Source organism: Notechis scutatus, chromosome 4, assembly GCF_049901735.1.
Source record: "Notechis scutatus isolate UNSWTSFEM ecotype Mainland chromosome 4, rNotScu1.2, whole genome shotgun sequence".
Lineage (NCBI taxonomy): Eukaryota > Metazoa > Chordata > Lepidosauria > Squamata > Elapidae > Notechis > Notechis scutatus.
The window spans coordinates 114,326,923-114,341,125 of NC_142012.1; the positions used below are offsets into that span (position 1 = coordinate 114,326,923).

The 14,203-nt window shown below is 36.8% G+C and overlaps 1 protein-coding gene across 2 annotated transcripts in view; it reads right to left on the reverse strand.

The window, feature by feature from the left end:
• Nucleotides 1-9,629: 9,629 nt before the first annotated feature.
• Nucleotides 9,630-14,203, reverse strand: part of CCDC172 (coiled-coil domain containing 172) — a 31,723-nt gene continuing 27,149 nt past the window's right edge. The window contains exons 2-3 of one of the 2 annotated variants that reach the window (XR_015749399.1): nucleotides 12,851-12,980; nucleotides 9,630-11,568 (exon numbers count right to left, since the gene is read on the reverse strand). Coding sequence is in view for 1 of the 2 variants with exons in the window: in XM_026668552.2 (XP_026524337.2) it covers nucleotides 11,536-11,568 (33 nt within the window). In the remaining variant the exon portion in view is untranslated. The remainder of the gene's footprint in view (nucleotides 11,569-12,850; nucleotides 12,981-14,203) is intronic. The other variant, XM_026668552.2, reaches the window with a different exon arrangement.

Here is a 14,203-nt window from a genome sequence, read left to right on the forward strand (position 1 = left end):
TGCCAGTAAAACTACAGGGATTAGTCCAGGCACTTGTTAGAAATCAACACTGATTTGAAGGCACACATATAAACATTCTATAATTTGGCTTTAATTCTATACATATTTATTCACTTCACTGGCTTCTAAAATATAACTTTATTTGGTTCTGCCTTGCTGCTATACGTCAATCAAGCCATTATAAAATACAAACCACATTTTATAAATGAATGTAAGAACCAGGATAAACTATGTATGGCTAAAAGAATAAAATAAACTTTTGCAAAACATTCAGTAACCTAGCTGCTGTGTTGAATGATCTTCTTGCTCACAAGTGAGTATGGTCTGAAGGTGACTGAATTACTCTGGCAAACAAAAACAAAATCAGAGCCAAATGCAAATAACCCTGCCTTCTGCTGAAGAACATTAATTTCAGCCTTAATAGCCAAGCTAAGGTCTTTGTCAATTTCCGTCAGAAACTTCAGCACATATAATTATTCTAAATGCAACCTGTCATTAGTGAAAGTAGGGCATTTCATTTGGGATGCTAGAGCTAAGGTTCATTTGATATCCTGAATGCTATGATAAATTTATATGCTTTTAAAGAGAGATTATGCTAACAGCATTGCATTGCAGTTTATCTTGAAATATGTGACATCCATCTTGACTGATTACATGGACAATACATTGATGGCACTTTAAGATGGTAAGATTCTGCAGGACAGTCAGTTAAGTGTTATCTCCTGGGTTCTTTATCTTGTTTTCCTGCCACAGTTTAGGAAAAATTAAACTTTATATTATGAGCAGAATTACACTTGAATAATACATTTGAATAAGCTTTTTAAAATGCTATATAAGATCCTGATGAATGCCAAGGCATTGTACCAATAAAAGTCTCTCCTTAGAATTTCTACTGCCTGTTAGGTTGCCCTTAAGAATCTTATCCACTGAGACAGTTCTTTTTTCTCCCCCCCTTCTGGAGCTTTATATTTATTTTAATGCTTAATAAGATCTGTATCTGAATAAGTAGATATTCAGTGATGCCTAAAAGTTTGTGAACCCATTTGAATTTTCACAATTTCTGCATAAATATGACACGATGCATACTAGTCCTAAAACTAGATAAGAAAAGTCCAAATAAATAAATGAACCAAAAATATTATAATTCATGTATTGATTAAAGCAGGGATCCCCAACCTTTTTGACGCCGCGGCCCGGTACCGGTATCAGCTGGGCGCCGTGGCCCGGCACCGGCATCAACTGGGTGCCACCATCTTTTTGACGAAAAAGTGCTTCTGGTGACCTCACCGAAGCACTTTTTCGTCAAAGATGAGCGGCGCCAGCGCTCCGGTGAGCTTTTTGGGTAGAAATGGCTTTCTACCCGGAAAAGCTCACCGAGCGTTGGCGCGCCATCTTTTTTGACAAAAAGTACTTCCGGTGAGCTTTCTACCCGAAAAGCTCACCGGAAGCACTTTTTTACCAAAAAAAGATGACGGCGCCCAGCAACCAGCGGCCCGGTAAGACTTGTTCCGCAGCCCGGTACCGGTCCACGGACCGGCGGTTGGGGACCCCTGGATTAAAGGATCTAAGTGATTCTTGAAATATTTGCATGAAAACAATTAAGCTGAGAGTATTAAGGATCCCGCATTTCAATCTGAGCTACAAATATTCTTCTTTATCTACACATTAGTATTTCAGCCTATCCATTTGTGATACTGCCATAAAACTTACTTATCTATTTATCCAACATTTTGCCTTGATTTCTAGACAACACTGAAACATTTTCTGAGTACTCCACTTTATTTTACTACCAGTTTTATTTTCATTATACTCTTTCTTAATATATTCTGGAACTTATCATAATTCAACCCTATTCACTATACAATGCATTTTCTTCTGCAAATGTACGATTGTTTTCTTTCTCATATTCATACATGTCTCAGCAACTTGCTTAAGAGCAAAAATAGGTTTTGTGGTCTATTCTACACTTTCTACATTTTGCCAATTGTCATCTCTTGTGCTGTCAATTTGGAAAAATCATAAATCTTCCAAACGTCTTCCAGACATACCATACCTAACAAACTTACCACTTAGTAATTTGAGCGTTGTTTCTTGCTTTGTCTGTGCAGAGGAATTACAACATAATTCATCCAATTATCAGGCATAGATGCATTCTTCAGTTGTGTGCATTATATGAATCACACAATGACAAAAGAACACTCCATATTTTAACATTTCTCCTGCTGCGCCATCTACACCTCTAATAGCTCATTTTTCAATGCTCACATTATTTAGGATTTTCTTTTTATAACTTATTCTTGAATATTGACTTTTTGATATCAGTATCATTTCTACCCAAGTCTGTAAATTTCTCCTTTCAAATATCATTTCTTCAGATTTATCTGAAATAATTTTATTACTTTCATTTTTTATTCCACTCATTTGCTAGAAAGCCCCTTATTTAGTTTTTCCATACTTTCCAAACACTTATTTCCATCAAAATTACTCTTTTAATTGTCAGTGCTCTTTGCACTTTTTGACTAGACTCTAACTGCAACAATTTTTTTCTGTCCCATGTATATTATAGATCCAATCTGGCGTAGTGGTTAAGGCTTCAAGCTAGAAACTGGGAGACTCTGAGTTCTAGTTCTGCCTTGAATCCAGAGATATAGAAACTTGACCTAGTCGCTTTTTCTCAGTCTTTGGAAGAAGCAATGGCAAACCACTTCAGAAAAACCTTGCCCAAAAAAACTGTAGGGACACAATTGAATGGAAGGGGAAATGCATTATACAATATTTATTTCACCCTTATTCTTTCCAGCATTCATCTCTCATGTGCATTTTTCTTATCTACAACCTTCTTCATGCAGTTATGTGAACCCCACATATTTCTATGATAGTTCCAAGTTCCTTCCACAATTTTTCTTTTTTCTTTTGGGAGAATAATTTGCCTTATACTTTTTTTTTTTTTTCATATGGGACTTACAGTTTTGGGGATATTCTACTTTTACTCTTATTTCTTCTACTTCTTTCCATGTCTTCCAAGCCATTTTTCCCCCAGGTTCACTTTTAACACAACTATAAAAAGTTATTTACCCCACATTAGGTATATTACATCCTTCACAAATTATCTGAAATGTGTGTAATAAATAGATAAATTGGGCTTTTAGATTTACAGATTCTTTCTTCATTAGAATAGATTTAGATTTAAACCATATATTCAAAAATATAAATCAAAGTAAAATGAAAGCATGACTCTCTCATTTTTTGTGTGTGTAGGATCCATGAATGGCCAATATATATTTAATATGTTTGTCTCATTGCCATTCATTCATGCCTCCTTGAAGATTTTTTCTCCCTCTGGATTGCATTAATTCTGAATGATGTACACTTTCCCTTCCAAACTCATTGCATCACCACCTTTTCCTGGAAGTATCACGAAACTATCCCCATCCTATGGATATTTAATTCCTATTAAATTCATAGACATAGCAACCTAGGTGACACCAATTTATACTGTCAAATATATGTTTTAGCCATTTCATTCATAATTAAACCGGTATATCTTTACTTGCCTACCTGTATTCATCAACTCCATCAGATCTGTTTTATTCAGATTCATTACAGCTTTTCTCCTTTGTCTTAGTATGCCATAGACCAGGGGTATCAAACTCAATTTCATTGAGAGCCGCACCATAGTTATGTTTGACCTCAGGGAGCTGAGCTGTGTGTGGCCGGAGTGCACATGGCCAGCTCAACATCACTTGTGTTGGGGGCGCCTGTGGTGGAGCTCGGGGGGGGGGCATACACGGCCCTCTTGAGCTCCATTTTTGCTGGCAGAGACACCATGCACTAGCCCTTCGCTGTTTCCAGAGTAGAACCACGGGCCAGATCTAAGCACCCCATGGGCCGGATCTGGCTTGCAGGCCTTGAGTTTGACACCCCTGCCATAGACACACTATTTCTATTTTTTTTTTCATTTAATTCTTTTTGCCATTTATTCCTTTTAATAGTCACAATCTTCCATATGGTACAGTGTTACAAGATGGATCCTCTGCCACCTACCATGACTCTGGTCAGTTGAAGCTTTAACATACTGCTTTTTACTAAGGCAAATTAAATGTAGACTATGTTTCTCAAATGTTAATCATATGCATCAGGGGTGGGATTCAATTTTTTTAACAACCGGTTCTGTGGGCGTGGCTTAGTTGATGGGTGTGGCTTGTTGGTCATGTGACTGGGTGGGTGTGGCCAACTAGACATCACTCACATCAAGGGGCACTTCTCCTCGCCTGGCCTCTCATGACAGTGGAGATGCTGCAACGGTCATAAGTGTGAAAAATGGTCATAAGTCACTTTTTTCAGTGCCATTGTAACTTTGAATGGTCACAGTTTTAGACCAAAACTCAAAAAGGGTATGGAAACTCACGTTTGAATGTCAATATTTCTAGCTAGCCAAGAAGCCTTGCTGAATGTCACTCATCTTGATTCCTTGTCATTAAAAGCTTCTTCCTGGCAGCTCTGCTTCATTATTCAATTATTTCTTCAAAGTGCTAACTCCAACAGGGGAGAATTCCCCCCAACAGCAGTGTAAAAAGCTTAAAACAACCCTTCCCCTTTAAGAAAGTACTAGCAAAGAAAAAACACCTCCTTTGGAGACATTAAGTCTAGGCATACTGCCAAAAATGTAAGAAGGGTAGAAAAAAACAAAAGGAGATTTCTTCCAACAACCAGTTCTCCGAACTTCTTAGAAAGTTAACAACCGGTTCTAGTGAATAGGTGAGAACCTGTAGAATCCCACTCCTGATATGTATGCTACATAGTTTTTTATGTATAATATGGAGGGTATTGGCCAGTTCTGGCACATTTGAGCCAGTGGGTCAAATGGGTACCACATAATGTCCAAGCAAATGGACATTATTTATGCAAACTAGAATCAGACCAAATACCTTGCAAGCCAATATACCATTGCCTAGAACTTGTCAATTACCAGTCGTATACATTGTTCCATACCATTCAGGATATAAATATTCCTGTTTATATAAGCCTTTGAATGCAATAATTGCTTTTTTGTTTGTTATTCAGGTGTTTTCTAGTTTAAAATTTATACTTGTGTTTGTCAATATAGTCTATCTGCTCTGGACTTCTGTCACATACTTTGTTGTGTCTTTGCCTATTTTATACTGCTGTAGAAAAACTTCATGGATAAGTGGATTCTTAAAGTGAATTGTATAAACAATGAAGGTTTGACTTCCTTTCATTTCTCAGACAGAGTTTGTTTCACCATTTAATATCAAACTGATGTTTTCCTACTTTTTAAAAGTCTTTTTACATCTGATACAAGTTGTAGCTTCAGCACTTCTACAACCAAAGGCATTCAGGAACTTCATTAGTAATCTTTTCAAGTTTAATGGGAGAATGTCTGAAGTAGTTGGAAGAGTTATGCTTCTGTAATCTTTTGTTGTCTGTTTTCTTGCATAGAATACAGAATTCTACAGAAGGCCTATGAATCATCACTAGAAGAGGCTGAAGGTTAGAAACTGTTTTTTTTTTTTTTATAATTTTAGAAAATTGGGGCTGATAAGGAGAAAAATATCTTTAGTTCTTTATATTCTGTCACTTTCTACACCTCAATTAGGGGGAAGCTCACCAAGAATGCACTGAAATACAGTGTTTCAGGTATATAGCCAAGGGCTCAGCAAATCAGGTGGATAATTTTTATTTTTTGCTGCTTCTTAGCAGAATGAATGTTCCCTAAAATCACATCGAAATGGAATTTCATTCAGTAACACGAATACACCAAAATATTTATTTGTGGTATTCAACCTATCCTATATAAAGTTGAATTATGGCTTATAAAATAGTGAATTCACAGCATAGTTGGCACCATAAGGCATTGCACCTGCTCTTTCCAGACAGAATAACATTACAGAATTCTAATTACTGGAATTCACATTTCAGTAATGTGTAAGTACTAGTAGCATCATAGGAATGTTGGGTTGATAATGAAGAACGTTCAGTAACAAACAACTATCAGGGTGTAAGATTTTAAACAAAACTTTTCCCACTTGAGCAGATGTTACCAGTAAATACAGAATTTACAGAAACATATTGGCTCAGCTGACTTGGGACCAGAATAGGAAAGGCGTTTGCTTTTTACTGTTATGATAGTTTTAACCACCAGATGGCGCAAAATTCATTCTTTTTTCTCTAACAGAGAAGCAGGCATATTTAAATATTTCTGACCTTATGTAGAGGTTAAATTCACTTTGATTTCTTTTATAATGTTTGATTTGTGGATGGCAATTATGATGGCATTTTTTTCAGGGTGGGTCTCCCTGTGCCCTGACTGCAAAACCCTGACATGGTTGCCTGGAATGATTTCATAGCTTATGAAAGCAAATGATTATGATTTTTGCTGCTTTGATCTTGATAGTTATTAAATAAAATATTAGTTACTATGAAGTAATTGGATAAACCTAAGTAGATAAAAATATTGTTGAAACTGTAAGCTGTTTCAAGAAAAATGTGTGTGTAAATTTTTTACTTCTATACACAAGAGGTCATAAACAGTGTACTATCCAAATGTTGGGAACAAACTATATTTTCTCCCCAAATTTGTATTTGGAAAACTATCATTGTTCTCTCTTTCCCACTGCTGGTTTTTTATGTGCAACACATCTGCATAAGTGTTTGCTTGTAATATGAGCTCTGTAAATTAAGGAGGATTTGAGGTGTCCCAGTAAGAATGTATTGAATGGGCCAATTCAGGTAAATGAAAATCTTTATAGGAATTTTTCAGTTCTGTAGGTAATCCTATAGATTTTGTATATTATTTTGAATTGCTGTTCTCCAGTTGGATAATTCCCACAAGTTAGGTTTCAACTCTCCAGTTAGTAGTCTATATCAAAGGGAATTTTGAAAGACTATTAAAATTCCTCTCTGTCCTATCTGATAAACAGAATCAGAGTAGATTTATATTATGAATTTCTTTTTTATATTATTTCACTTTCCTAAAACTGAATTGGTTTTACCTCCCTTAATTGTTATTTTATTCTATTTATTTGATTTTGATGTTGCCCAACTCTGATTTTTCCAATGTTTGCAAGAACCCACCTTTTCATATAGTTGCCTGGTCCATTTTCTGAAAGCTTCTAAATCAGGCAGTTTCTTCTAATGTGTAGTTTATTCCAGAAGTTTTAATGTACTGATTCCAAGTTTGTCCTTTGGAGCAATAAACAATATGCTCACTCCGTTTTTTGCGTGACAATCCTTCAGATATTTCAAGACTGTTGTTTATTTATGCATCAAATTTATATAGCCATCCATCCCTCTCCAAGGGGACATGACTGTTATCATGTCTGCCAGCTTTTCTGTATTGGTAAATATAAAAAGAGCTTTTAAACATTCCTCATATACTTTGGTTTTTAGGCTTCTCCTCATCTTGTAGGCCTTCTCTAAACTAACACCACGGACACAATGATTTTGAAGGATGGGGCCTAGAGGTAGACACAAAAGATATCCTCAGGATCCAACACTTTTGCCAAATTGACAAAAACAGTGCAATGTAACCTCTACTCCTTTGGTATATATGTGCAATAGAAAAGGGATATAATGATGTGTGAGAATGGCCTTTGGAGACAGGAACAACAACTGTACACTGGACAACTGGCAGGTAAAAGATACCTCAGTCCACAGGAGAAGAAACATGGGACGTTTCAGAAGGCAGGCTCCTAGTTTTACAGAAAGTAAAACTCTTCCATGAGTCTGCTAATATATAATCTTACAATAAAGATAGACTTGGTATTTCGTTGCTGTGTTTCTTGTCAGGATTGCCTCAAAAGTGTGGGGAGCAGAGCTTGCATTATGATGGTATGACACCTGTTTGGTCTCCTTGATCAAATGCTCTACCTAGAGAGCAGAGTAGAGTGGTGATGGGGACACAACGTTCTTATTAATGCACCACAAGAAATAACAGTATATATCTTTTTAACAGTTATGACTCCTTTTGATTCATGTCTAACTTGCAGTCAAAGACTATCTGTATTTCCTTTCGCATGTCATATCGCCAAGCCAGGTCTCTGATATCCTGTATTTATGCCTTATCGCTTTTCTTAGATGCAAAACTTTCCATTTGTCCCTGATAGATTGTCTCCTACCCACTTCAACCCACTGCTCAAGTCTGTCTAGACATTTTCTTCTTCATTTAGACTGTTACTCAGCTCTCCCAGCTTTTGTATCAAAATTGTATGAAAACTTATATAAGTATGCTCTCATCTTCCAAACACAAGTCACTGATAATACCGAACAGCATCGGGTCACCATTTAAACTGTGGATGAAGTTATAAGAAAATAAACATTGAAAACACAATACAAAGCTTTTCAAAATCATGGTGTGAACAGATGGGCCTTTGTTTGAAATCAGAAATGTAGTTAATCTGTGAGCCCAGAAGAGTCACAAAAGTTATGCTGTTACTAATGTAAGAAAAAGAAACTTCATGCATGGATATGGTTAAAAAAATCAGAAATTTTTAGAAATATTTTCAAATGCTTTCTCTATTCTACTATTCATACTAGTAGCTTATCAGTTGTCTGTCTGTTACCTGTCTATCTTTCTATTACACACACACACACACACACACACACACACAGCTAGGCTTTCAAGTGGCTGCTTTACAGCTTTGAGGAGCAAATTTGGAGGGATTGTTTTACTCCACTTTGTCAAATTAGTGTCAGCCTTGGAAGACATTTTTTCCTTTGGAGCTTCAAGGCTGCCACATTTTGTGCTTGGGAAAGCGGGAGGGGGGATTGCAAGGAGCAATGAAAGATTAGCCACAACAACATTCCTTTTTCTGGGAGTCAAGGACGATTGCCCTGCACCTGGAGGGGCGTGACTGTGGATAGTCTCCAATTGGGACCAAGATATGGTTGGAATATGTGATGGACTTGTGGGTGCAGGGGATGGATTCTTGACTCTCTTTTGGGTGGGGGAAAACCCAGAACTCTCAGATTCGTGCCAGTATGACATCTCTAATAAAATGGAACTTTAACGAAATGCTAGCCTTGGAGTCTTTGTTCTTTGAGGATGTTACTTGGAACACTGACAATTAGTTGCCTAGACCTACTATGTCTAGATTAGTGATAAGTAAGGTTTCTTTCATTGTCTTTAACAACATTGAAAAAAAGCAAACAAAAAACTTTTTTGTCAGTAAAAGATTATAAGCAGAATTGATAATGTCTTCAGAACAGTGAAAATAGCATTCATCTCATTAATAAATACAAGAAAATTATAAGTAGAACCGAAGTATAGTGAGCAAATTTTCTACAACAATACTAAAAAAGTTCTCTCCTGATGTAATCAAGCCATGAAATATTTCAAATCAGCCAAAGTCAGATGATATCTAGAGATTGACTTGGAATGAATTAGTGCAGTTTTACACCTGAAAGTATTAGAAGGTTATTTGGTTTAATCTATAGGGTCTTTCACATCCAAACAGTTAGTCACTTACTTAATGTCTAGTAGAATCAGTGAACTATACCATCCTAAAAAAAAGAAGTAAAAAGTGAGCCATCTTCATTCACTGTTTATTTGACAAATAATAGAAACAGTACTTTCCTTTACCACTTTAGCTTGCAAGAATAATTTTTGCTTTTCAATATTTTTTTCATGTCAAAAGATCTGTTTAGGTGATTGATGTTCTTAACCTTTTTTCTAAAAAAAATATATCAAATATATTGTGTTTTATTTATAAACATTTAACTTTTTTCATGATATCTGGTATATTGCTAATAATCCCATGTATTCAAACAAATCTGGAAATGTTCGGTATAGTAGCAGTCTAATTAAAATGACATAAGATTCATCTTTCTCTTCTTGTTATCTCAAGAATTACTCATCTTTGATTTAAAAATTGTACATGCAGACATACCCACGCTTTGTGCACAAATAGATTAAATGAGCCTGAGATTTCTGTATGAGTAAGATAATGGTGCTAATTTCAGCATCTGCATATACAACACACTTGCATCAATTAAGTTTCCATCATAAATGTTTTTGGGACATAATTCTATTCTTCTTCACTGATGTTTTATTTCTTCAGTTCAATATGAGTGATGTGAACCATAATTTTGTTTGTCTGAGAAACATGGACATACTGATTTTGAAAGTCTATTAAATTTTTGCTTGAACATTGTATTATATGAAAAAAAAACCAGGATATGGAGATTATGAAAATAGACAGGATGTGTGTTATTTTATTTCTAGAAATACATTGCTCAGAGGATAAATGGATTTGCCAGATATTCTTTTAATACCCGCTCTAGTGTTCTGGTTCAGATCTTCTTCAGACTAGAGTTGCAGTATGAAATATGCATGGTAGATGTACACATACACCTACAAAGCACATAACATGGGGATTTCATTCGTTATCTCTTTACATAGTTATGATGCTCAAAGCCATAAAGCACTGCTGGTGGAGGCAAAATGGTGTCTGTAAACACATCATTTGGCATCTAGCAGACTTTATGCTTCATCAGACCTTTAACAGAAAAAGAAAAAGAAAGAAAGATGAGAAATTGGCATGCTCTAAAACAAGGCATCATGATATAGAATTGGTTCAATATAAACTGTAATCTAAACTGTTAGAGCCCAACTCTCAACTGTTATATAATTTATATATTTTATATAATTTTGATCTATACATATAGTTTATGATCTTTAATTACCCAGGAATTTAAAGAACAGGAATATTTTAAAAATATCAGCTAGATAAGGGTTATAAATCAAACGAAAAAGGTTACCATAGTAAAACATGCATAACCATAAGTAGTTATTGCTAATAGCAGTCTGTGCACAATATAACACAACTTGTCCATATTTATTTGTTTATTAATTATTCGTATGTTGCCAAATTGATCAATTCTATATTACATTAAAAAATACAATTAACATGTGAGAACTTCAACACTAAGTAGTTTATAGAAGAATGACACCATATTAGTATAAATATTGGCTATTTATGTAACAATTGATTTCATAATACAAATGATAAAATAACATGGCAGCATAAATACTGATATATAAAATTACCATTGGAAATATTGTGAAATTCAGAGTTTTATGTAAACAAGTTATTTAACCCTAAAGAAAGAAAACATATAAATGTTTTTTAAAACATTTTTTTAAAAAAAAACCTGTACTGTATATATAAGGATAATGTCTATGTTGTGTGTGAAACTGTTAGCGCTTCTGCCACAGATGATAAAAACAGAATGTAGACAAGTTTTTACTGTTGAATATGGGAATGGGAACATTGCCAAGGAAAAATCCCACTATGTGAAAGGAAAATGATTTGTTTACAGTTGTTAGACATTCATGGTAATAAATATCCAGAAGCAAAGATACAACATGTATTGTGAAAAAACAGATTCCTTGCTCTGCTAGCAGAAAAAGCAGAGGATGATAGATTTAACCAATAAGGATGATAAAAGTAGCATTTTTCCAAATGCTACAATATTCTGTTCCTCTGACATTTGAATCAGTCCACAATATGTTATTCATTTGGCTGAAGACTTTTTTTGTAACAATTCCTGAAAGGGAAGTAAAAAAAAGCAGAGTGGGACTCACTAGTTGTCTGAAGTTCCTTGCTCCTTACTTTAAATTAAACAACAAACTAATTTTACTTGACATTTACTAACATAAACCTGAATCCCTAATAAATTCTGCAGAACGCTGACAGGTTGAATTGCCAGCAGAAAGGGGTGGGGGACTTTGCCCTACACCCCATTGCTACTGTTGGATTATTTATGAAGGAGACAAAGGAAATAGTCTGGGATCTGCAAATCATCTTTTTATAACTGCTTTCTTGTATCTAGCATTTGATGGAAGGTTTTGATTTCATGAGCAGCGCATATTAAAGAAAGCCAAATTTTCTCCTGTCAGTTTGAATATGATGGAGGAGTTTGTTCTCTCTATTATTTGGAACAACTATGAGGTAGATTACAGGTATCTCTTTTATTCTGCAGGTGAAAGAAGTATGCATGAATAACCAGTAGTGGAACTGTTTTCAGCTTGAAGGGGAAGAGGGAGTTTGGGAGTTCTGTCTGTTATTTTATTTTGGAAGAAAGGGATTTCTAACAATTACCCCCCTAGATGTTCTAGTGGTAATAAATTATCCCCGTAGATGTTCCAGTGGTAATAAATTATCCCCCTAGATCAGTGGTTCCCAAACTTTTTCAGTCCACCGCCCCCTTGGGGTTACAAATTCATCCTCGGTGCCCCCCACCCAGGGGTGGGATTCAAATTTCTGTGGGAGTGGCCTAATTTGAGGGTGTAGCTTGCTGGTCACGTGGCTGGGTGGGTGTGGCTTGCTGGTCATGTGACTGGGTGGGCGTGGCTTGCTGGCACATGACTGGCTGGCGTGGCTTTCTGGCTGGGCATGGCTTGCTGATCACATGACGGGGTAGGTGTGATTTGGTGGTCATGTGAATGGGTGGGCATGGCCAGGTGACTGGCAAAACAAATACAAGTGATCTTCACTTAATGGCCGGTTGTTTAGCAAGTGTTCTAATTTATGACTGGCCTCCCCAAAGATACTTGACCTGTTTTCGGAGTTTTGATAGCTATGCACACACATACACACACACTCCCTTCTAACCCTGCTGGAGCAGGTCATTGCACTAGAATTGGCAAAGCATCTCTGATTAGATTCTAGCAGTGAATAAAATCTAATCAGAGATGCTTTGCCGATTCTTTTTGATTTGTTTTATTTGTATCTCATTATTTTATGTTGCTGAATTGCATTGACATGTGTGTCCCTTCTAGTGCACAACCCAGAAGCTTTTGTGATTCTTTGCAGCAAAAATTACCAACCTCTGGCTTTGCTCTACTTTTCAAATATGCCGACTCTGCCGCATTCTAGGTGCTGGCCCTGCAGGTGCACCCCATTGAGCCCACTGCATTGGAGGGACCTGCCCAAGCAAGTCAAGTCAATGGGGTGAGCCTTAGAGAGGGAAAGAGAGAGAAAGAAGAGAGAGAGAGAGAGAGAGAGAGAGAGAGAGAGAGAGAGAGAGAGAGAGAGAGAGAGAGAGAGAGAAGGGAAAGAAAGAAAAAGGGACAAAGAAAGGGGAGGATGGAAGGAAGGGACAGAAAGAAAAAGAAAGAAGGAGGGAGGGAGGGAGGGAGGAGAAAGATAATGAGATATCTATTCTAGTCCAATCACTTGCTCCAGCAGGGTTAGAAGTGAGTGTGTGTGTGTGTGTGTATGTGTTCTCCTTGTAATTTACCAGTACATTTTGGTTTTGCCTTCTTCAGAATTGGTACTGTAATACATTGGGGAAAGGTAATTTTTAGGGTGGAGATCTGGTCCAATGGATCCTGTTTAAAGCCTCAACAAAATGTGAGTTTCCTGATAGTCTTGACCATGTTTTGTCCACAAAACCTTTAATAGAAGCCAAAGATGTTTCAATGTGCTGGCAAAGATGTTTCATTGTGGAAAAGGGCCTCAGTCTAAACTAGGCCTCATTTCAATCAGATGCATCAGGTCTCTCTCTCTCCCTCCCTCCCTCCCTCCCTCCCTCCCTCTCTCTCTCTCTCTCTCTTCCTCCCTCCCTCCCTCCCAGACTGGCTTTGCTCTACTTTCCCAATGTGCCTGCGGGGTTGGCGCTTCGAACATGGATAGATGGATGGATGGATAGAGAGAGACAGACAGACAGAGAGAGACAGGTAGGTAGGTAGATAGATGGTAGATAGATAGGTAGATAGGCAGGCAGGCAGACCTTTTGGATGAATGTATGGATAGGTAGGTAAGTAGATTGGTAGATAAGTAGGTAGGTAGGTAGATCTATATTGATAGATAGATAGGTAGGTAGACAGAAAAACAGGTAGCCAGTCAGAAAGGCAGACATCTTGGATGTATGTATGGATAGATGATAGATGATAGATGATAGATAGATAGATAGATAGATAGATAGATAGATAGATAGATAGATAGATCTATATTGGTAGAGAGATAAGTAGGTAGTTAGGTAGGTAGGTAGGTAGGTAGACAGAAAGGCAGAACTTTTGGATGGATGGATGGATGTATAGATGTATAGATGGATGGACAGACAGACAGAAAGAATGCGACAGCGGTGGCACTTTGGGAAAGTAGAGCAAAGCCAGAGTGGGAATTGAAGTCCACACAAGTTGCCAAGGTTGAGAAACACGGGCTGAATATATCAACCC